The sequence below is a fragment of the Abramis brama genome (genome assembly GCF_963993115.1).
Source record: "Abramis brama genome assembly, chromosome: 1".
NCBI lineage: Eukaryota > Metazoa > Chordata > Actinopteri > Cypriniformes > Leuciscidae > Abramis > Abramis brama.
This window is the reverse complement of record NC_139963.1, coordinates 46,993,111-47,018,546: the sequence shown is the minus strand read 5'-3', so window position 1 is coordinate 47,018,546 and position 25,436 is coordinate 46,993,111. Positions and strand designations below refer to the sequence as shown.

Sequence of the window (25,436 nt, the reverse complement as noted above, 5' to 3'; positions counted from 1 at the left end):
ATTTAAAAGAATATATCATTTGTTAATGTTGATCTAAACTCTGAGGCTCTGTCTGGACATGCATAGTTCTTTTTATTTTTATTTTTTTTTGAATAATTATATAGGATATTATACATGTTCGTTGTTGTCTAAATACATTAATGCAATAATTTGTTGTATTTGTTTAGCATTTAAAAACACACACTGGGTTCCAAAAGACTGAGGCCAATAAAATGCTTAAATTTCAAAATACTTAATTTTCTGTACATTTTATTATCAGATCAGTATAACAATTTTAGTGCAAAATTTATAAAACATTTTTTTTTTTTTAACCCGTTGAATTTAAGTATTTTCAGCACTCTGATAAACCTTAAACTTTTATAAACAAAACTATGTTCAGTGTTTCCACGGTTAAGTGTAAAGCGTGGTAATTTGGCTTCTGTGGGGTCTTTCTGTAGAATCTGAACTCAGTTCAGGAGGAAGTAAAATATCAGAGAACAGCAGAGAAACAAGAAGCTCTGAGAGACTCTCTCTACAGCATTACACAGATTCCCCTCACAACATGTGACTTTAGCACGAGGTTCAAATATCCATCCTGGCGACCCGCATGCAAATTCAGATGCACATCCTTTCATCACTGATGAGTGTGGAAAATTATCTGTTTAAAAAAAACAAAAACAGGAGTTAAATCAAAACCAAAAGCAAACTGAAGTGTCGTAGCAACACATCTTGTCATGTCTGGAATTATTGTATAAAGTGAAGTAAAGTATCCAATATAAAGAAATAAATCACTTTTGATGGCAATACAGGATAAAATAACCATTTAATTTTCTTAATCCATCACTCAATTCTTACTATTTTCAGTAAAGCAGTGATTCTCATTCCCCATACAATCCACTGTCAGTGAGCAGTCCTCCCAGTTACAAGAGTAACATTTCTTCCCATTGGGTTGAGAGTTCAAGTCTGTGAAAGAAAGAACATTTTAATTTCTGTGAAACACTGGAATCAAACAACAATTCCTCAGCTGTGGATCATGAGCCTTACAATAGAAAGTTAACTTTCTGAAAATACAAAGGCAGCGTTCTAGTTGAAAAATATTAATTTCTTGAGCAAATAATAGATTAATAAGACCAAAGATCGCCTGTTAGATACACCCAAACTGAACTGCATCTCATGTTTAACACATCAGACCCAGAGGTAAATTCCTGAAGGATTGGCCGAGATGAAGCTTTTCTCTGCGGGAACATGAGCGCTGAACGACTGCTGACGGCCTGGAGCTCACATCTCAGAAAACTTCAATACAATAGCCACTATCTATCTCTATGTTTCAACCACTACACTCAACAAAACAAACAAAGAAAACCTCTCAAAACTACATTTCGTGACACAATAAGATTTGTAAAATGTGTAATTGCTCCTCCGCAATTGTCGCTCACTGTGAGAAATGCTGCCTGTGTAGATCCAGTAGATTCCCGTGTGATATGAGTAGAATATATATGTTGGATGGAAAGGGTTCTCAGCCAATCAGATTCAAGAACCAGAACCAGAACTAGCTGTATATAGGTACACTTAAATGGGCATTAGGTCATGGTTAAATAAAGAAGCATACCTGGGGCAGGGCTGTCATTGCACATGTCGGTGTCGCAGCACTGGACTGAATATTCAATTCTTTTGTGTGTTGCAGTAAAAGACCAGCTTTTACATTCACTTGCTCTAACACAAGCTTCATCAATAGTTTCATGCTTTACACCAGCTAAATACAAAACAGGAAAAGAAAGAATGAAGTAACAGCTTGGGTTTAAACTGCATAAAATACATGGCACGACACTAATTTGATAGTTAATTTAATTATTTAAAGTGTATTGTATTTGTATTGAACGACATTCATCACAAACCCAGACATTTTTCATAAGATTTTTACAAATCCAAGTTCATTTGGTGACTATAGGATGAAATACAGAAAGTATTTTTTTGGAATTATTTCAGAGCAATATGTGTTTATATATGTTATATATATATATATATGTGTGTGTGTGTGTGTGTGTGTGTGTGTGTGTGTGTGTGTGTGTGTGTGTGTGTGTGTGTGTGTGTGTGTGTGTGTGTGTGTGTGTGTGTGTGTGACTTAAAATATTTTTACCATTGATATCATATTATTATACCTCTAAAATTATTTTATATAAGATGTTTAATCATTTTAGAAATATTTTCAAGGTCAACAAAAGTAAATGTGCACTCTTGACTTACCCATATATTCTACTCTTCTTAAACCCGCACACCTGCTCTCTTCATTGTAACATCTCAAAGTTTTGTTACATGTAAATTCTAGGTCATAATATTCAGAATAGTCTTGAGAGAATCCTGAAATGACAATGAAAATAAACATTCATTGACCCATTTACATCCCGAATATCTTCAATATACTGTATATGTTTTCTGTACCTTCAGTGAGAAGAATGAAGAGAAGAACAATGGACACGTGGAGATGCATCTTGGGATGGAAGACAAATGTACAGATGAAGTTCAGTCACCCTTGCTGTAAAAGTATGTTTTCTGTCATTGACTGTCGTGTCAGTAATGCTCCGCCTCCTCCACACATTCACCTTAACCGTCAGTTTACTCACTTCTGCACTGAGTTTGTGCTAAAGTCACAATGAGCAACACAATCAATTTCACATTCTCTGACTTGATCCTCAAGATATTAAGCATCGCGTTAGTTCAGGCAGGTCACGTCAGCCGGTCCATCCATCAGTCTCTAAAAGTTGTGGGAAACACATTATAATTATAACCAACGTTAATAGCAAACACTTTAGAGTTCAAAAGATCTTTACATGACTTCAATTCATGGGTTTATTTTTCATGTAGTCCCATCATTTTGAATACCCACACAGCTGTTTCATTTGTCTGATTGGCTCTATTTCATAGACTTCAAAGACAATGCAATCAATTCATTAGAAACACCTGTGGGTCCACAAAATGGCAGATCTGGGACTACATGGTACCCATAAATAGAGGAAATTTACATGTTTACATAAAATAAAAAGTTACTGTCATTGTAATGTGCATTCTTGCTGCTTTTTATTTCCAGCATGGAAAATTCCCGCAGTGACTGCACACAACCTCCGGTAAGTCATTGCAAAATTTATTTCAGTGCTGTTGCCATGCACACAATATTTTTTTGAGGTGTCCTTACATGTATAATCCCTTTCAGTCTGATGCACATGAAACCAATAATGTGCAACACCTTTCTAGAGTTTTAGGTATGAGGCCCTCTTTACCCAAACATTGAATTATCTGTAGCCTATCTGCACTTCATCTCCTTGTTGATATATATATATATATATATATATATATATATATATTATTATTTTTTTTATTTTTTTTTTTTTTTTTCTATTTTCCCTCTTGCAGGAATCAATTAGGTGGCAGCTATTAAAAAGGGCCAGGGATAGACTGGCTGCTGTAATCAGTAGGGAGTCCATTGATTTTGAATATCTCCACTTCATCACCTATCAGCAGTGGTGGAATGTAACAAAGTACAAATACTTTGTTACTTTACTTAAGTACATTTTTCACGTATCTGTACTTTACTTAAGTAGAATCAACAGTGCATACTTTTGACTTTTACTTCATTACTTTTTGCAGCAATTATTATACTTTCTACTATTTCTACAACGTTTCGTTACATTTTCGTTACATTTTCTGATCAGTTTCCCCCCCCCCTACCAAAACAACACTGTAAAAAATGTTTGTAATTTTAACAGTAAAAAACTGTAAAAAAGCAACGGAAAAAAAATGTTAATTCCTTAACGGTATGTACCCTTACTATATACAGTGAAAAACTGTAATAGCTCTCACGGGACATTTCATGTAATTTTACATTAATAATCTGTTAAATGTACGGATTTTGGAAGTACACTGTAAAAAAAAAAAATTACCGTTGCATTTACCATACCTTACCGTAAAAAATACGGTAGCAAATATTTACTAATTTTACAAAGTTTTACATCATTGAACTAAAAATTACGGTGAAAAACTGCCAGCTGGTTGCCAGTACTTTACCGTACAAAATACAGTATAAATATTTATGTTTTACGGCATTGAACTAAAGTTTACGGTACAAAACTGGCAGCTGGTTGAAAGCGATTTACCGTAAAAAATACGGTAGTAATATTTTAGGTTTTACGGCAGTGATCTAAATATTATGGAAAAAAACTGGCAGCTGTGGTTGCCAGTACTTTACCGTAAAAAATACGGTAGAATTTTTTTTTGCTTTTACGGCACTGAACTAAAGTTTACGGTAAAAAACTAGCAGCTTGCAAGTGCTTTACCGTAAAAAATACGGTAGTAATATTTTAGGTTTTATGGCATTGAACATTGAACTGAACTTTTATATAAAAAATAAAAACCTGCCAGCTGTGGTTTCCTGTAATCTAATTATTGAGAATTACCAGAGGTTTAGACGTTGATGTTTTATTGAAAATAATAAAGTTTGAAGTTACCATTATGGAGATGAGTGTTTGCTTTAGTTGGGCTCTTGACCCTTGACTTTTTAACTTTAGATTTACTCTGACTGCCTTAACTGTGTGGTTATATAACACAAACATTATGGCATGAAAATTAGAGAGAAAATGTGACCAGGTGATGATGGCAGGTTAATAATGAGATAATCGTCATGTAATGGCCTGATTCACATAAAGAGTCTTATTTCTCACTTTATGAACAAAGTGATAATATTAATTATAGTATTAAAATAAATAGTTCATATTATTGAGTATAATATCTCTGTAAGTGAGCAACAGATAATCTGAAGAACTTTAAAATGCATGGTGTAGAAATTAGGTTTTGAACTACTGCTTGATGTAAACCAACACAGACATCAAGATTTAGCGTATGAATCTCAACAACGGTGACAATCAACACAATAATCAGATAAAACTCTGAACATCACTAAACAAGCTACTAAAAAGCTGCAACAAAAACAACATCAAAAATAAAAGCAGATATAATAATAAAAGAAAATACTAAGGCAATTCAGCATAATGTATTCCTGCTGCAATGCATGCAGGGAGATACTGATGAGTTTTGATTGGAGGCTCCATCAAGTGCACTGCACTTTTATCATCACCATTGTTGAGATTCATATGCTGATTCTTGATGTCTGTGTGTGTCTGAACGATACAGCAGTTCAAACCATTATTGTACACAATGTTTTAAAAATTCTTCGGATTATCACAGTAATGATGGATCACATGCTGTAGAATCATAGGGCTACTACAATTAATAATGTAAAATTAATAACACATATAATCAAAGATAAGAGCTCAGTGAATCAAACATGGTGATTGATTACAGCAGGCAGAGAAAAACTAATGTCAGAAAGTCAAGGGTCAAGAGCCCAAATAAAGCAGTCACTGATCTCCATCATGGTGACTTCAAATGAAACAATAAATCATCAACATCTAAACCTCTGTTAATTCTCAAACAGAACTGTAGACGTCTGACAGAAATAAAGTCAGTCTGGTTAGTAATAAGTGAAGCTGGTAATGCTGTTTGTGGAGTTGTTTAATCCTCCTCTGCTGAGATCTTCACAGATTTAATGTTTTTTATCTTCAGTTGATTTCATCTAAAGCCCTATTTGGACGGGACTAGTTTCACAGGGGGACGTTAGAGAAATTTCTGTTTCACAGACGTACTTTGAGATTTTAATCCTGTCCGAATCTGCCATGTCTGTCTTTTTCTCACACGACCTCTGTAAAAATTCCAGAGCAAATTACCTACTGTTTTTCGGCAAACTCGGCGGTCCCGTCCGAATGCGAATGTCTGTGATTGCCGAAAATTTTTTTTCCAAAACGCTTTTTCTTGTGTGTTTTGGTCAACGTGAACTGCCGTACAATCTCTCGCTATCGCGCCAGAATTTGTGCACCGATAATGGATGTAGATGTGTTCGGTACACTGCGAAGAAATAAAAAAATGAAATCAACAAGAGCCAAATCACGTAAACTGTTAAGACTGGCTACTGTAATAGCAGTTTCAGGTAAGATCACTTTCATTTCTGCACTTAATTACATAACGTGTAAATTATATAAGTTAAAACTTTTTATTCCAGTGGGTTTATTATAAGAACCCAGTTCTATAAATTCATGATGATAAATGTATGTTTAGTTTTTTTATACTACAATTTTTATAAAATGTTTACAAAACACTAAATAGGTTAGGATGTTTTACTTTACATTTCAAAGTGCTTAATTTTAAAAGTACTTAATTTCAAAATACATTTGATACATTTGACCATACGCAATCCACGCATTCTGAACACGTGATCTTCTGCAATGCCCACATGTAAAACACAGACACTCCTACGTCGGTAATAAACACGAGATGTTAGTCCCGTCCGAATCCGTACATGAAATCACAGACGTAGGTTGATAACAATTGTAACTCAAACATCGTTTGGAAAACTAGTCCCGTCCGAATAGGGCTTAAGACTGTGGCTGACGTCAGTTGTAGTTCTTGTGTTTCTCTTTTTCTCTGTTCTTATTGAATGTCTTTCATTCAGTGATTCTGCTTGTTGACAGCAGGTGTTCATCATTAATGCCCAATCATCACTTAATTAATCACTTAAGTATCTCATTAACTTTAACTCTGATTCAGAGTTATTTTAACTCTCTGTAGAGAGGAACCAAATGTTCTCTGAGCAAATGTTCTCTCTTGCTCTTTTAGCGCTCGTTAAGTAAGTACTTATTGAAATTAAGTACCTACTCATTGAGTATGCAGTTTTGAACGCAGCAATTGTGTTAAAAATGAAATGTTGGAAAATGTGAAAATGAAAAGGATTACATAAATTCTGATTTTAATTCAGCATGTGTGTAATATATATATATATATATATATATATATATATATATATATATATATATCATTATAGTCAACGATTGTACCCTGTCAAAGACAATTTTGTACCCTTTTTGAAGGGTCCATTTTTGTACTGTTAAATAAAGGTACACAATTGTCACCACAGGTACAAGACTGGTCTCTTAAGGTACAAATCACAAGGGTACAAATATGTACCCATATGGCAAGGGTACAAAAGCTGTAAATGAAACAATGAAAGTATTCTTTTAAATAATGAAACTAAAACAGCCAGTATAGGTGGCAGCAAGTAGCCTAACTGTTTAATCATTCACTCAGCTGATTAGTTCAATTCAAATACGGCGATTCATTCAGTATAGAAACACCACTAGCCTATAAAGCTCAGAAAATCAGCAGTTCTGCTGTGGTGTTTGGATACAAAACAGTTAAACATTCAAATAAAACCATTAAACAGTCTGTGTAAATATGCCTAATGTAACTTCAAAGTCAGTGGCATTAGTGATTTCGGACCGGAGGACAGTCTCACCTGAATTCACAAATCATGAATAATGAACTGCTATAATATTTGTATGTCTATGCAGTGCACTGCAAATTTATAGCCATACAAATCTCAATTTCAAACCACAAACTGTCTTCACTGCAGTGCATTACAGCCAAACGAAAAATAATCTCTAGCTCTGTTCTTGGAATGTTCTGACAAAATTAGTCTAACATTCTCAGAATGTTCTAGAAACCAAACATGTTTAGTTGGGTTTTGATAAAAGCATCTGCTAAATGAATAAATGAAAAAAAAAAAAAGTCAAACCTGTCCTGAGGGAAACTGGATTCCAAACAGCAAGCTGAGCACTATAAAAGTCTTTGTCTTTTGCTATTTATCTTCACTCGCACTGTGTACATAATGTTCCTCAGCCAATCAGAATGCTTTGGTAGGTGATGTCAGATGTCTCCTTTTCTAGTAAATCACATGATATTATTGAAGCCTGCATTATAGAGGGTCTGGGAGGGGCTCATATCAACTGGGGCTGTGTGGTGCTTTCCAACCGGGAGATCTGCTGAGCCTTTGTGGAAATGGATAAATACTCATAAACTCTCCCTCTTCAATAAACTCTGCAGATTTTATATTATCAAGGGCCAAACAGGAAATAATTCAATTAAATCCAAATATATAAATATAAGTATAAACATATTAAGTTATAAGCAATTGAAAACTGACAGAACGGTAAGTAATTGAACTAATACTCTTTTTCAGTAAAATCCCTGGTGTTAAATTTAACACCGGTCGGTGTTTATATGGGAACCACCAGCAGGGTGTTAAAAGTAACACTGAAACAGTGTTAGAGTTAATGAGATAATTAAGTTATTAACCCATTTAATCCCAAATTTTTCTCAGACACAAAAATATCCAAATCATGTGTCATTAGTATCCCTTTGAAACAATCAATCATAATTTTTTTTAAATTTTCATGGAAAAGTGTGTGAAAAAGTGTGTTTTATGATCGGTCACAATTGTGTGTGTGATTGTAATTGTGTGTGTGTGTGTTTTTGTGTGTGTGTGTGTGTTTGTTTGTGTGTGTGTGTGTGTTTGTGTTTGTGTGTGTGTGTGTTTGTGTTTGTGTGTGTTTGTGTTTGTGTGTGTGTGTGTGTTTGTGTGTGTTTGTGTGTGTGTGTGTTTGTTTGTGTGTGTGTGTGTGTGTGTGTGTGTGTGTGTGTGTGTGTGTGTGTGTGTGTGTGTGTGTATAAGAGTGTATAAAATCCTTATAGAATCCTTAAGATACTATCTTGAGGCCACAGGATAGTATCTTGAGGCCACGGGATAGTATCTTGAGGCCACAGGATAGTATCTTGAGGTTACGGGATAGTATCTTGAGGCCACGGGATAGTATCTTGAGGCCACTGGATAGTATCTAGAGGCCACGGGATACTGTCTCGAGGCCACGGGATACTGTCTCGAGGCCACGGGATAGTGTCTGGAGGCCTCGGGATAGTGTCTGGAGGCCACGGGATAGTGTCTGGAGGACATGGGATAGTGTCTGGAGGCCACGGGATAGTGTCTCGAGGCCACGGGATAGTGTCTGGAGGCCTGGGGATAGTGTTTTGAGGCCACGGTATAGTGTCTCGAGGCCACGGGATAGTGTCTCGAGACCACGGGATAGTCTCTGGAGGCCACGGGATAGTGTCTTGAGGTCACGGGATAGTGTCTCGAGGTCACGGGATAGTGTTGGAGGTCACGGGATAGTGTCTCGAGGCCACGGGATACTATCTAGAGGCCACGGGATACTGTCTCGAGGCCACGGGATACTGTCTGGAGGCCACGGGATAGTGTCTGGAGGCCACGGGATAGTGTCTGGAGGCCTCGAGATAGTGTCTGGAGGCCACGGGATAGTGTCTGGAGGCCACGGGATACTGTCTGGAGGCCACGGGATAGTGTCTGGAGGCCAAGGGATAGTGTCTGGAGGCCTCGGGATAGTGTCTGGAGGCCACGGGATAGTGTCTGGAGGCCTCGGGATAGTGTCTCGAGGCCACGGTATAGTGTCTGGAGGCCAGGGGACAGTGTCTGGAGGTCTCGGGATAGTGTCTCGAGGCCACGGGATAGTGTCTCGAGGCCACGGTATAGTCTCTGGAGGCCACGGGATAGTGTCTCGAGGCCACGGGATAGTGTCTCGAGGCCACGGGATAGTGTCTCGAGGCCACGGGATAGTGTCTCGAGGCCACGGGATAGTCTCTGGAGGCCACGGGATAGTGTCTCGAGGCCACGGAATAGTGTCTCGAGGCCACGGGATAGTGTCTCGAGGCCACGGGATAGTGTCTCGAGGCCACGGGATAGTGTCTCCAGGCCACGGGATAGTGTCTCCAGGCCACGGGATAGTGTCTGGAGGCCTCGGGATAGTGTCTCCAGGCCACGGGATAGTGTCTGGAGGCCTCGGGATAGTGTCTGGAGGTCACGGGATAGTGTCTCGAGGCCACGAGATAGTGTCTGGAGGCCACGGGATAGTGTCTGGAGGCCACGGGATAGTGTCTCGAGGCCACGGGATGTGTCTGGAGGCCGCGGGATAGTGTCTGGAGGCCGCGGGATAGTGTCTCGAGGCCACGGGATAGTGTCTCGAGGCCACGGGATAGTGTCTCGAGGTCACGGGATAGTGTCTCGAGGCCACGGGATAGTGTCTCCAGGCCACGGGATAGTGTCTCGAGGCCACGGGATAGTGTCTCCAGGCCACGGGATAGTGTCTCCAGGCCACGGGATAGTGTCTCCAGGCCACGGGATAGTGTCTGGAGGCCTCGGGATAGTGTCTGGAGGTCACGGGATAGTGTCTCGAGGCCACGGGATAATGTCTGGAGGCCACGGGATAGTGTCTGGAGGCCACGGGATAGTGTCTGGAGGCCACGGGATAGTGTCTGGAGGCCACGGGATAGTGTCTGGAGGCCACGGGATAGTGTCTCGAGGCCACGGGATAGTGTCTCGAGGTCACGGGATAGTGTCTCCAGGCCACGGGATAGTGTCTGGAGGCCTCGGGATAGTGTCTGGAGGTCACGGGATAGTGTCTCGAGGCCACGGGATAGTGTCTGGAGGCCACGGGATAGTGTCTGGAGGCCACGGGATAGTGTCTGGAGGCCACGGGATAGTGTCTGGAGGCCACGGGATAGTGTCTGGAGGCCACGGGATAGTGTCTGGAGGCCACGGGGACAGTGTCTGGAGGCCACGGGATAGTGTCTGGAGGCCACGGGATAGTGTCTCGAGGCCACGGGATAGTGTCTCGAGGTCACGGGATAGTGTCTCGAGGTCACGGGATAGTGTCTCGAGGTCACGGGATAGTGTCTCGAGGCCACGGGATAGTGTCTTGGCAATTTAGGACATTTTGATGGGGGTTTTTTTTCAGCTTTTCTTCCTAGACCACTTGTGCGTGTGTGTGTGTATGTGTGTGTGTGTCTGTGTGTAAAATTAGGTAGAAAGTTAGGTAGCAGCAGAAAGTAAGGTAGAACAGTTAGCCTATGTGTAGTAGCATGTAGATACAATGGGTTATCCCACCGGTCACTATTGTTGCCGTTGACATGTTTGTGAGTTCTATGACCACATTAAACAAAGTTGAGTAATTGTAATGCATATATCAATACTAGACACCTTAAACATGATGTGTACCAAAAATCTATGTCCTATCTTTATGTTAACATACTTTAATAACCTTTTCTTTGGGAGCTTTCTTGCTGCCATCCTCTTCTCTTGGTGCAAACAGGAAGTAAACAGCTCTGGTCATGTGACAATTTACAGTAAACATGCGACACTGCACATATTTCATTGAGACCCTTTATTATTTCAATATCTGCTGGAAATGCATTGATAGATCATTCAGTAACATTTTTATAGCCTTAGAAATTAAAAAAAATTTTACGGTCACTATTGTGACCGTTGGGATTAAATGGGTTGAGTGATGATTGAGCATTGAAGACACCTGATGATAACAAGCAGAATCACTGAAGAAAAGAGAAACTCAAGAACTACAACTGACTTCAGCCACAGTCTTAGATGCTCTGTAAACCGCAAAGCAATCCAGTTAATCCTCATAATTCATGTGTTAGTGTTGATGTAGTTCTTATACAATGTATGAACAAACAACTGTATGAATTAATTTATGAAAAAAATTATAATGAATGGAACTTATTCATTTGTACAGAAACAATTCTTATGAATCTGCTTTGATCTACAAATGCAGCCTTATTCACATAAACTTTAGCCTCAGTCCTAATCCTACGAGTTCATAGGCAAGGCTCATGTAGGCATTTATAATCAAAATAAAATAAAATTGTGTTAAGTCTATATCCGAAAGTCAATTTTTTTTAATTTACTACTACCGAAGGGCATGACACTCAAAACCTGCTCAAGGGGTTCGCGCTATTTTTGAATCTGAATACGAAGCATGTCATGTGACTGTAGGCTTGTTCGACTTCATGCAGCTCTCCCCAGACCAATCGGCGGCTGACTTGAAGCAGTGCATGCCGGTTAGAAATTTTGTCAGACTTGATACAGCGCCGACGCCACGTGACTGTGATGTATGCCATACCGCGAGAGCGACTCAAGAGTAGCCAGAGAACTCAGCCAGCGCAGCTTCTCAAGAGCAGCTGCACGAGCTCTGATGACGACACAGCTGTTCCATGATTGGCCGGATTCACCGCATGACAACGATCACGTTTGTTTCGTGTATTCGAATACCTTTAGTTCCTCTAAAGCTCACAAATAAAACATTTTATAAAAGTAAACACTCTTTTCATGTACTTGCGATGTTATATTGTGTCATGTTTATCAAATTAAAACTCCACTTCATTGATAGTAGCTTGTTTTGAACTTTATTCTTGTTCAAACAGACGCTGTATGAAGCAGTACATAAAGTATTGAATGAAAATGTCTCTGAAACATCTGTGTATTATTTGGCAAATATTGTATTTATTTCACTTCAGCAGTGGTAAAGTATGTAAACACCACGTAAGCGGTCACTACGGGAACCAGAAAATGTCCGACTTCACGTCTCCGTTTGCAGCTCCTCCCCGCCTGCACGCGGCTACTCTCGCCGATCGGTTACATACAGCCGCAGCCGATGTCGAACACACCTTGTGTGTGGAAATGAAGCTTCGGACATCACAGATCACGTGGTTATGGCAAAACAAATCAAGCTCCAATACACTGCTTCAATGTGTGATACTTCATTTTTTTGATACAACCCACTAAGCAAAATGATGTCCAAAACACGTCTTTTCAACGTCTTTGTCACAAAAGTCGGACGTTGAAATGACGTCCACTGAGGAGCCAGAATGAAAGTTTTTATGACGTCTTTTTCTGACGTGTTCTGCACGTCTGATATAGACGTTCGTCGAACCTTCGTACAAGCTTAAAACTAGTTCAGATGTGGCCATTGTGGACATATTTTCAGCATCATTTATGGTCTCATTTATACATAATTACTTTGACTATTGCTGTCAGATGATCTTAGTGAGAATTAACAGAGGTTTAGATGTTGATATTTGTTTAATTTGAAGTGTCACCATTGTGGTGATCAATGTTTGCTTTAGTTAGGCTCTTGGTCCCCTTTCTTTTACTTTAACTTTTATTTGACTGCTTTAACTGTGTGTTTGTAAAGCACAATTGTTGTGGCAGAGAAAGCCAATAATAAGTAAGATCAGCTGTTTTCAGCTTATTGATGATCATGAAATCCTTACAAAACAAGCATCTAATGTTGTCAGATGCTTTGGCATTCATAACCACCAACCTTGTGGAACTGCAATATTGGTGTGAAAAGCATTAAAATGATCACTTATTTGAAGGTGTATAAAAAGCATGTGCACATGATGTTTTGAGCAAATGTATCATATAGTCACACACAGACATCAAGATTTTGCATATGATTCACAACAATGGTGACAAAAAAAACAAAAACAAAAAAACCTACATGCTGCAATGCATGATGGGTAGCTTTCATAGTACAAAACTCATCCTTAATTCCCAAGCTTTTTTGTTTTGATTGTCACCGTTGTTGTGATTCATATCCAAAATCTTGATGTCTATGTGTGACTAGATGTTACATTTGCTCAAAAACATCATGTGCACATGCTTTTTTTTATACACCTTCAAATAAGTGATCATTTTAATGCTTTAGGCACCAATATTGCAGTCCCACAAGGTTGGTGGTTATGAATGCCAAAGCATCTGACAACATTAGATGCTTGTTTTGTAATGATTTCATGATCATCAATAAGCTGAAAACAGCTGATCTTACTTATTATTGGCTTTCTCTGCCACAACAAATGTGCTTTACAAACACACAGTTAAAGCAGTAAAATAAAAGTTAAAGTAAAAGGAAAGGGGACCAAGAGCCCAACTAAAGCAAACATTGATCACCACAATGGTGACACTTCAAATTAAACAAATATCAACATCTAAACCTCTGTTAATTCTCACTAAGATCATCTGACAACAATAGTCAAAGTAATTATGTATAAATGAGACCATAAATGATGCTGAAAATATGTCCACAATGGCCACATCTGAACTATAGTTTTAAGCTTGTACGAAGGTTCGATGAACGTCTATATCGGACGTGCAGAACACGTCAAAAAAAGACGTCATAAAAACTTTCATTCTGGCTCCTCAGTGGACGTCATTTCAACGTCTGACTTTTGTGACAAAGACGTTGAAAAGACGTGTTTTGGACATCATTTTGCTTAGTGGGAAGCTTCAGGCTACTTCATGACGATTATAAAACCATCAACAGGTAGCCATCATCACCTGATCTCATTTCACTTTGCCTTTCTTTGCAGCTGCAAATGTGCTTGTTGAACAACACTGTCACAACAGCTGAAATAAATCTTGTAAGAGTTAAGACCACAACTAATGGACACACTAATCACTGTTATGGTGACTTCAGATGAAAATTAAACCTCTGTTAAATCTCAATAAGATCTTTTTGGACGTCTGCAGAGGTTTAATGTATTTTATCGTAAGTTGATTTCATCTAAGACTGTGTCTGAAGTCAGTTGTAGTTCTTGTGTTTTTGCTCGTCTCTTTTTCTGTTCTCTTCTTTCCTTCAGTGATTCTACTTGTCAACAGGCTTATTAAGGCTGAGATGAGTCCATATTTAATATTCCCAGATAGGGCTGTGCGATATATATCGTGAGATTGTTATGCGCATCTCGTCAGTAAAGCCGGTTCCTTGATTAGTAGTAAATCACCATCACCTGCTGTCAGATGGAGCGGCATTTAGGGCTGAGGAGATAATTAAGTGATTCATTTAGTGATGATTGAGCATTCTTGAAGACACCTGATGTTAACAAGCAGAATCACTGAAGGAGAAAATCACAAATTGTAAGTTACCATTAAGGTGATGGGTGTTTGCTTTAGTTGGGCTCTAGACCATTATATGTTTACTTTAATATTTACTGTTGTTTGTCTGCTGTTATTGATTTATAACAATTAAATAAACAAAGTAAATTGTTATCTTATAGTGTTGGTTATGTTTTGACATAATCATGCTGTGATCTGAAAAAGGAAACTTATTGAGATAGTTTGGTTTAACTTGTTAGCAGCAGTTTAGTGATTCTTCAGCCTGTGATTATCAGTATTTTACTTAAAATTCTGTATTTAATAAACATTGTTCTGTTCAAATAAATTCATTTAAAACACAGACATCAATAATCAGCCTGTGAATCTCAACAATGGTGACAATAATAAAGCATGTTGCAGTGGCTGCCACCAATCACAACTCATTAATGGCTCCCATCATGCATTGCGGTATGAATAAATTATGATCTGAATTGTCTATGTAATTTACTTTTCCTAATTGAATATTCTGCTCCTCACCATTGTTGAGATGCATAGGCTGAATCTGGACGTCTGTGTGTACCTAAAAGAATGATTTTTTTTTAAACAACTTTTAAGAAATCCTTTATATTATATCAAAAATGCTGGGCATTTATGCAGATTCACTAACCAACAACATAAATCGAAGTCAGAAAGAAGGATTTTAATGAGTTCAGTGATCAAGTTCAAATGATGATTGTCATAATATAACCAACACCATCAGATCACTTTTTTCTTTGTTCAACTGGTGATTATAATTCAGAAACAACAGACAAACAAAATCTAAAGTTAATAATATATGGGTCAAGAGTCCAAGCAACCATTGATCGTCATAACGGTGGCTTACAATTTGAGATTTTCTCCTTCAGTGATTCTGCTTGTTAACATCAGGTGTCTTCAATAACGTTCAATCATCACTAAATGAATCACTTAATTATATCATTAACTTAAACACTCTTGAGTGTGGACTCATACATTCCCAGGAGTGTTAATTTAACACTGGAGTTTTTGCTGTGTACAAAGAGCCGTAGTTAACTGACAAACTGAGGCTGAGCCATATCGCATTAATTATTGCTGCCGATACGTCCGCGATATTAATGCGATATGGCTCAGCTTGTCAGTTAACTACGGCTCTTTGTAGTAAATGCCGCTCCATCTGAAAGCAGGTGATGGCGATTTACTACTAATCAAGGAACCGGCTTTACTGACGAGATGCGCATAACAATCTCACGATATATATCGCACAGCCCTATTCCCAGATGTTGTGGCTGTAAGGACCACCCATTGGCCCAATGACGGAAATCCAACGGTATGGGGAAGGGATAATGCGTGTATGTCTTTTCAGCACTCCAGTGAAGTTTATTTAATTTATTGGAATTTAGTTTCAATATTACTTTAGCTCTGCGCTTAATCTGACTCAAATTTCAAATGATAATCAAATTTAGATTGTGTTTCTAATTAGAAAATAGTCATAAATACTGATTATGAATTCACTTAGAACTTTCATTATTCTGAGTATCCCACACTTTCAGTTATTCATTCATTAAAGTGAATGCCACACAGAGTCACATGCCCCAGGTTTACATGGATCTCACGGACACAGCCTCGCCAACCTAATCTTGGTAAGTGGATGCAGGGTTTGCTAACACCTATTAAGTCAGTTGCCTTATACATACATACAATCATTCTTCAAGGCACACACAGAAATCAAGATTCAGTGTATGAATCTCAACAATGGTGACAAACAGAATATTCAATTAGGAAAAGGAAATTACAAAGACAATTCAGATCATAATTTATTCATACCGCAATGCATGATGGGAGCCATGAATGAGTTTTGATTGGTGGCACCCAGAATGTACTGCAACATGCTTTATTATTGTCACCATTTTTGAGATTCACAGGCTGATTATTGATGTCTGTGTGTCCAAATAAAATATCATTTTAAAGTCTTTTGATCAGAAAAGCTTTTTTAAGTCTATTTAAAAAAAACTGCAAATAGTATACTTTAGAATCACAGGCTGCTGTAAATCAACAAGTTAAACCTAACTCTCTAAATGAGATTTGTGATTCAGGTCAAATTATGATTATGACAACATAACCAATACTACTTGATCAACTTGTTTCTTTATTCATCTAAGAGTTATAACTCAGATACAACAGCCAAACAAAATCTAGCATTAATAGTTTAAGGGTCAAGAGCCCAACTGATTCAAACACTTATACCATAATGGCAACAAAAAAGAGATTTTCTCCTTCAGTGATTCTGCTTGTTAACATCAGGTGTCTTCAATAATGCTCAATCATCACTCAATCAATCACTAAATTATCTCATTAACTTTAACACTCTTGAGTCTGGAGCCAAATAAACTCCCTGGAGAGTTCATTTAACACTGGAGTTTTTGCTGTGTGAGTTCATGGGTGGAATAAACATATGGCAGGACTTTTACTTTCTGACTCCTAGACTTTCCGCCTCTGCTTGAGTGTAGACTCAAAGGCTACGTTCAGACTCTCAGTCCAAATTTGATTATTTGTGTATCGATGTGTGTTATGTTATGTTATTTATTTAATTTATTTATTTAGCTAAACTCTGCAGGACAGTGGCCCTCCAGAAACAGCATATCAGTGATTTCTGAAGGATCATGTGACACTGAAGACTGGAATAATTATGCTGAAAGTTCAGCTTTGATCACATAAATAAATTATCTTTTAAAGTATATTCAAATAGAAACCCATTATTTTAATTGTAATAATATTTCACAATATTACAGTTATTTTCTGTATATTTGATCAAATAAATGCAGGCTTGATGAGCTTAAGAAACTTATTTCATGGCATTTTTTTTTTTTTTTTTTTTGTCGCTTACATGTAGTTTGTGAGAACTAAATAAAGTACTATATCATTTGTGATGTGATATTAAGGATTATTTTTTTGCCCCAGGGTTACACCCCTTATAGTCCAGGGTTTATTTTAACCCTTTATTCAGTACAGTTTATGGTGACTGTACTGGGGCGTTGGCGATATGTGCTGTAAGGACTATTTTACACCAGGGTTTCCCTTTATACAGTACAGCTTATTGCAACTGTACTGGGGCGTTAGGACCCACTCAGGCCTCAGGTTGATCAGACCTGTGCTCTCTCTAACACCTCTTCCAGCAGCAACCCAGTCTCCCAGAGATCTCCCATCCAGATGAAGACTGGGCTCAACCCTCCTGAGTTTCGGTGGGAGTGCAGGCGAAAGCTTCAGGTTGATCGCTGCTGGCTGGTGCTTCAGATCTCCTCACCACACCTCTCTCCAGCCACTGATGGTTGCAACAATGGTGACAGTAAAAACAAAAAAGCTTGGGAATCAAGGATGAGATTGTATTATATATGAAGCCACCCATCATGCAATGCAGCATGAAGCTTTTTTGTTTTGATTGTCACCATTGTTGTGATTTATATGCAAAATCTTGATGTCTGAGTGTGACTGCATGATCAACTGGATCAAAATATTTTATTCTCATGATTTTTATTAACTTTTGGGGTTAATGATCTTTAAAGTACATGTATTTTTTCTGTGACTATATTACAGTGTTTATTTCATAATAAAAATCTTGTTGCGAATTAACAGAAGTTTAGAAGTTGATGTTTTATTGAAAATGATAAAGTTTGATGATTAGTGTTTGCTTTAGTTGTGCTCTTGACCCTTCAATTATTAACACTAGTTTTTCTCTGGCTGCTTTAACTGTGTGTCTCTGATACATGTTTGTTATGATAGAAATCCAAGAGAAACTCAGATCAGATAATGTTGGTCACTTTTTAGTAGGGCTGGGCGATATATCGCATCACATTGTTATGTGCATCTCGTCAGTAAAGCCGGTTCCTTGATTAGTAGTAAATCGCCATCACCTGCTTTCAGATGGAGCGGCATTTACTACACAGCGGTGTTAAATTAACACTCCTGGGGCTGGAAGTGTATATGAGTCCACACGTGTAAAGTGTTAAAATATGAGTGTTAAATTAACACTCAAGAGTGTTAAAGTTAATGAGATAATTAAGTGATTAATTTAGTGATGATTGAGCATTATTGAAGACACCTGATGTTAACAAGCAGAATCACTGAAGGAGAAAATCACAAATTGTAAGCCACCATTATGGCGATGATTGTTTGCTTTAGTTAGGCTCTTGACCCATATATGTTTACTTTAAATTTTACTGTTGTTTGTCTGCTGTTATTGATTTATAACAGTTAAATGAACAAAGTAAAATGTTATCTTATAGTGTTGCTTCTGTTTTTGACATAATCATGCTGTGATCTGAAAAAGGAAACTTATTGAGATAGTTTGGTTTAACTTGTTAGCAGCAGTTTAGTGATTCTTCAGCCTACGATTATCAGTAATTTAATTCAAAATATTTAATAAACATTGTTCTGATCAAAAGATATTCAGATAAATTCATTTAAAACACAGACATCAATAATCAGCATGTGAATCTCAACAATGGTGACAATAATAAAGCATGTTGCAGTGGCTGCCACCAATCACAACTCATTAATGGCTCCCATCATGCATTGCGGTATGAATAAATTATGATCTGAATTGTCTATGTAATTTACTTTTCCTAATTGAATATTCTGCTCCTCACCATTGTTGAGATGCATAGGCTGAATCTTGACATCTGTGTGTGCCTAAAAGAATGATTTTTTTTTTTCAAAACAACTTTTAAGAAATCCTTTATTATATCTAAAATTCTGGGCATTTACACAGAATCACAGTTATGCTGTAACCAACAACATAAATCGAAGTCAGAAAAAAGGATCTTAATGAGTTCAGTGATCAAGTTCAAATGATGATTGTCATAATACAGAGGTGGGAGTAAGTCACACATGAACAAGTCACAAGTCTCAAGTCTTAACCTTCAAGTCTCAAGCAAGTCCAAGTCAATTTTGTGAAAAGCAAGTCAAGTCAAGTCACTGCTTTATGTCAAGCAAGTCAAGTCAAGTCGTAGCTTGGGTCACAAGTCACTGGCAAGTCATACAAACGTTTGATGATTTCACTGAATTTATATATTAAAATAAGTTAAAACTACATAAGTTGTGGACTATGGTTTTATTTGAAACATTTTTTTTAAATATGCATTTCCACATGCTGAGTGGTTAAAAATCTAAAAAAGAAAAAAGAAATAAAATTTCAAACTACATAGCCTAAAATGTAAATGTAATTGCAATTAGGCCAACATTAAAGCATGAAAAATAAATATGCCTCAAACATTGCAGTAGACCATTAAAAGATATTAAATAATTCACAATTCAAGTATAATTGTTCCTATGCCACCAAATGGCATTCTTCAAACTGGCATCCCCTTTATGGAACATGAACACATCCTTAACAACAAGTTAGATCTTTCCTTTTTAACAAAAGAATAACAAGAAAAAAAAAACAGTAATAATTTAATTGACACAAAACTTACACCTGTCAATCAGGTGGATTGACTATTGTACATTATTAATCTGTGTGAGTGAGTGATTTATTAATATTTGTGAATGATGTGTGTGCATGTGTACACAGCAAAAACTCCAGTATTAAATTAACACTCCTGGGAGTGTATACGAGTCCACACTCAAGAGTGTAAAAGTGTTAAAATATGAGTGTTAAATTAACACTCAAGAGTGTTAAAGTTAATGAGATAATTAAGTGATTAATTGAGTGATGATTGAACATTATTGAAGACACCTGACGATAACAAGCAGAATCACTGAAGGAGAAAATCTCAGATTGTAAATTACCATTATGGGGATTTGTGTTTGCTTTAGCTGGACTCTAGACCCATATATGTTTACTTTAAATTTTGTCTGACTGTTGTATCTGAGTTATAACTGCCAGATGAACAAAGCAAAAAAGTGATCTGATGGTGTTGGTTATATTATGACAATCATGATTTGAACTTGATCACTGAACTCATTAAAATCCTTCTTTCTGACTTAGATTTACGTTGTTGTTTACAGCATAACTGTGATTCTGCATAAATATCCAGAATTTTAGATATAATACAAAGGATTTCTTAAAAGTTGTTTTGAAAAAAAAAAAGATTAAAAATTTCTTTCTTTTAGGCACACACAGACGTCAAGATTCAGTCTATGCATCTCAACAATGGCGAGGAGCAGAATATTCAATTAGGAAAAGTAAATTACATAGACAATTCAGATCATAATTTATTCATACCGCAATGCATGATGGGAGCCATTAATGAGTTGTGATTGGTGGCAGCCACTGCAACATGCTTTATTATTGTCACCATTGTTGAGATTCACAGACTGATTATTGATGTCTGTGTTTTAAATGAATTTATTTGAATGTCTTTTGATCAGAACAATGTTTATTAAATATTTTGAATTATATGAAAAATACTGATAATCATATGCTGTAGAATCGCAGAGCTGCTGTAATTATCAAGTTAAGATACCTCAATAAGTTTCGTTTTTAAGGTTCACAACATGATTATGAAAAGTTGTTTAAAAAAAACAAAAAAAAAACTTTATTTTAGGCACACACAGAAGTCAAGATTCAGTCTATGCATCTCAACAATGGTGAGGAGCAGAATATTCAATTAGGAAAAGTAAATTACATAGACAATTCAGATCATAATTTATTCATACCGCAATGCATGATGGGAGCCATTAATGAGTTGTGATTGGTGGCAGCCACTGCTACATGCTTTATTATTGTCACCATTGTTGAGATTCACAGGCTGAATATTGATGTCTGTGTTTTAAATGAATTTATCTGAATGTCTTTTGATCAGAACAATGTTTATTAAATATTTTGAATTAGAAGTAAAGTACTGATAATCATAGGCTGAAGAATCACAAAACTGCTGCTAACAAATTAAACCAAACTATCTCAATAAGTTTCCTTTTTCAGATCACAGCATGATTAAATCAAAACATAACCAACAATATCAGATCACATTTTACTTTGTTCATTTAACTGTTAGAAATCAATAACAGCAGACAAACAACAGTAAAAATTAAAGTAAACATATAATGGTCAAGACCCCAACTAAAGCAAACACCCATCACCACAATGGTAACTTACAATTTGTGATTTTCTCCTTCAGTGATTCTGCTTGTTAACATCAGGTGTCTTCAATAATGCTCAAAAGTCACTTAATTAATCACTTAATTATCTCATTAACTTTAACACTCTTGAGTGTGGACTCATATACACTCCCAGCCCCAGGAGTGTTAATTTAACACCGCTCCATCTGAAAGCAGGTGATGGTGATTTACTACTAATCAAGGGAACCGGCTTTACTGACTAGATGCGCATAACAATATCGTGCGATATATCGCCCATCCCTAATTTAGTTTAATTCTAAATATTTGCTTGTATTTTTTGCTGTTGTTTTTTTAGTGACATTTAGTAGCTCGTTTGTAATGTTCAGAATTGATCAGTTTATCTGAATATTTTTGATTGTCACCATTGTTGAGATTCATACGCTGATTGTTGATAAGTGTGTGTGTCACATGATTGGTAAAAAAAAATGTCTCATGTTTGTTATAATATTTCAACTGATAGGTATTATACTGCTTGATCTCATGCTGCAGTAACACAGGGTTTATGATATTAATTAAACTAAAGAATTTTATTGTACAAATTACACCAGTGATTCAGGCATTATGATTACAAAGCCATCAACAGGTTACCAACATCACCTGCCCTGATAAAATTTTGCTTTCTTTGCTGCTGCAAATGTGTTTGACAAACACACTGTCACAACAGACAAAAAAAAACAAAAAACATAATTGTTAACATAAGAGTACATAATAAGAGTTAAGAGCCCAACTAATGGAAACGCTAATCACTGTTATGGTAACTTCAAATTAAACATCTCAATAAGGAGTTCTAACAGAAATAAAGTCAGTCTGGTTAGTAATAAGTGAAGCTAGTAATGCTGTTTGTGGAGTTGTTTAATCCTCCTCTGCTGAGATCTTCACAGATTTAATGTCTTCTTTTCTCTTCAGTTGATTTCATCTAAGACTGTGTCTGAAGTCAGTTGTAGTTCTTGTGTTTCTGCTCGTCTCTTTTTCTGTTCTCTTCAGAGGTGTAAAGTCCAGGTTCATAAAGTAAAAGTCCTGCTCAGAATTTTGTTCCAATCACCTGGATTTGCTAATTAGCAGTTTTTCAGCCAGGAGATAGAAATCAGCTGACTGAGTTCATGGGTGGAATAAACATATGGCAGGACTTCTACTTTCTGACCCCTGGACTATACAACTCTGATAATAATGCATTTAAAAGATGGTGCTTCACCAACGGACGTCGGAGTGGACGTCGCTCAAATGACTCTGGGCGCAATTGGATAGGCTAGACCTAAAACCAATCAGAGCGATCGTCATGTGTAAAGCCCGCCTCAACGTTTCTGATTGGTGCCGCGATTTCTCGTCACGGGGAAATGGACTTGAATGAGCTCTTTGCCAGACTACTTGCAGAGCAAATCTAAATTTGCCGGAAGTTGTCTGGGTTTTCCCAGGCTAGTGTCCTGTACTTTTGCCATGGAAAAATGTTGTATCTTTTCTTTCATTCTCTTTAAAACTAGCCTGGAAATCCAGACCTAAATCTGAAAGATTAATGGTCTGGCGTCGACTAATGAAACTCGCTCAGCTCGAGGGGCAGCACCAAGCATGCTTTTGAAAATCTCACTGCACGCAATTGGATAACACTATGACCAATCACAACAATAAACCCCATACGCTTAGTACACCGGTAGATTAGACTCTTGCCGTATCCGGTCGGCAAAAGAGCAAAAACGTCCTTCTTGCAAAGGAACGATTCGACCGCCGTCTTCTGTTCCTGTTTTAAATAAAAAGCCAAGTCTAACTCGTTCATTGTAGCGGCCAAAGCCATTTCAAACAACTGGTATTCATCCATAGCCATCTTGCAATGTTTACTAATGACTGCGACGTCGCACCGCTGTCGTCATCTGTTTAGCTCGCCTCTGGCCTGCCTATATCAGATAACCCGATGTGATTGGTGCAGCTCAGATAGAGGGGCATATTTAATGAGCATCATTACTCGACGCCAGAGTAACTCGCTGAGCAAATTCAACTTGTGCTCTCGCGAGAACTCTGGATTTCCAGGGTACTTTAAAACATGATTTTGTCACAAATTTATTATCATCTCTTTAAAAATCATCAGCTCTAGCACATGTTGATATTATGCTTATTTCAAAGAAAGCAATATTCAGTAACATGATTGATTTAACTGCACTGATGAAAACTAATTTCAAATTGAATTGAGCTGAATACTGACACTACTGTTTTCTGTCGAGCTGCTTTATTGTTGAAGTGATCTTGTTTTAAAATTGATGAACTTTGACGGCGTTATTTAACTGTATTGAATCAATATTGAACCTAGGCAGTTCATTCCTCGTCCTCTGTGACCTTTGCATGAAGGAACCAAGAAGTTTCTTCAAAGACCAGAGGAATGAGGCGGGTGTTGAGGATATTTACAGTACATGACAGGAAAACTCCTGTGGCTTTGTCAGATTTTGAGTCAACTGCATGTTTCTTCATTGGTCAAGATGTTTTACCACTTTACCACACTATAAAAAATGCTATGTTGGCTTTAATTAACTTTTTTATGTCATTCAGGTCAAATTATGATTATGTTAAAACATAACCAACACCATTTGATCAACTTTTTTTCTTTGTTCATCTGAGAGTTAAAACTCAGATACAACAGGCAAACTAAATAAAGTTAATGATTTAAGGGTTAAGAGCCCAAGTAAAGCAAACACTGATCACCAAAACAATTTTTTATATTTTAAAATTATTTTTTTCTCCTTTGGTGATTCTGCTTGTTAACATCAGGTGTCTTCAATAATGCTCAATCATCACTCAATGAATCCCTTAATTAGCTCATTAACTTTAACAATCTTGATTGTTAATTCAACATTAATATTTTAACACTTTAACACTCTTGAGTGTACAAAAGCCATCTGCAGATGTGGGACGTGCAGACGCTGACTCTGAAGACTGTTTAATGAAAAGGGTGCATGAATGTATTTACACTGCAATTACATTTGCATAAATAATGTTATGAGCTCTTTTTTTTTTTTTTTTTTAATCTAAAAATTTGGATATAGAAATATTAAATGATGGAAACAATGAAATTATACTTTTAAATAATGAAACTAAAACAGCCAGTAGGTGGTAGCAAGTAGCCTAACTGTTTAATCATTCACTCGGCTGATTAGTTCACATACGCTGATTCATTCAGTATGGAAACACCACTAGCCTATAAAGCTCAGAATTGCAGCGGTTCTGCTGTGCCGTTTGGATTTACACAAAACAGTTAAACATTCAAATAAAACCATTAAACAGTCTGTGTAAAAATACCTAGTGCAACTTCAAAGTCAGTGGTAGTGATTTCGGACCGGAGGACAGAGTCACCTGAATTCACAAATCATGAAGAATGAATTGCTACATTGTTTCGGCCCACATCTGGCACTTGTGGAATGCGGATCTGGCCCACATGCAGCGTGGAATGATGGCACCTGACTGGGCCGCTCCTGTTTGCCAGATCTGGGCCACAAGCAGGCCATAGCAATGCCACATGTCAGCCAGAGCAAATAAATAAACCAGAACTGGACCTTATCTGAGCCACAAAATCTGTGTACGGTATATTAAATATGGAGTCATCTCAGCCTTAATAACGAGATGGTAATTTGTTGATAGTTGTATAATCATCATGAAATACTCAGTAAGA

At 37.2% G+C, this 25,436-nt stretch overlaps 1 protein-coding gene across 2 annotated transcripts; it reads right to left on the bottom strand.

Annotated features, from left to right (window-relative positions):
- Positions 1–240: 240 nt before the first annotated feature.
- On the bottom strand, positions 241–7,725 carry LOC311067827 (phospholipase A2 inhibitor CNF-like). 2 transcript variants are annotated; one of them, XM_084089965.1, is made up of 7 exons: positions 7,655–7,725; positions 2,601–2,731; positions 2,419–2,467; positions 2,224–2,337; positions 1,589–1,732; positions 835–942; positions 241–637 (listed from the first exon to the last, which is right to left on the bottom strand). In XM_084089965.1, exons 3-7 carry the CDS (start codon positions 2,465–2,467, stop codon positions 447–449), a joined length of 606 nt encoding a protein of 201 aa, XP_083946091.1. In that variant the 5' UTR covers positions 2,601–2,731; positions 7,655–7,725; the 3' UTR covers positions 241–446. The 2 variants fall into 2 exon arrangements, with proteins under 2 accessions (XP_083946091.1, XP_083946090.1); XM_084089964.1 differs by having other exon boundaries at positions 249–637; positions 2,419–2,512.
- Positions 7,726–25,436: the final 17,711 nt, after the last annotated feature.

Bases quoted from the DNA above. Each gene is read 5' to 3' on its own strand.
- LOC311067827 (XM_084089965.1), bottom strand. From the start codon at position 2,467: ATGCATCTCCACGTGTCCATTGTTCTTCTCTTCATTCTTCTCACTGAA. The intron at 943-1,588 runs GTATGCTTCTTT...TTTCTTTCACAG, and splicing joins CAATGACAGCCCTGCCCCAG to ACTTGAACTCTCAACCCAAT. The intron at 638-834 runs GTAAGAATTGAG...TTTTTTAAACAG, and splicing joins TCACTGCTTTACTGAAAATA to ATAATTTTCCACACTCATCA.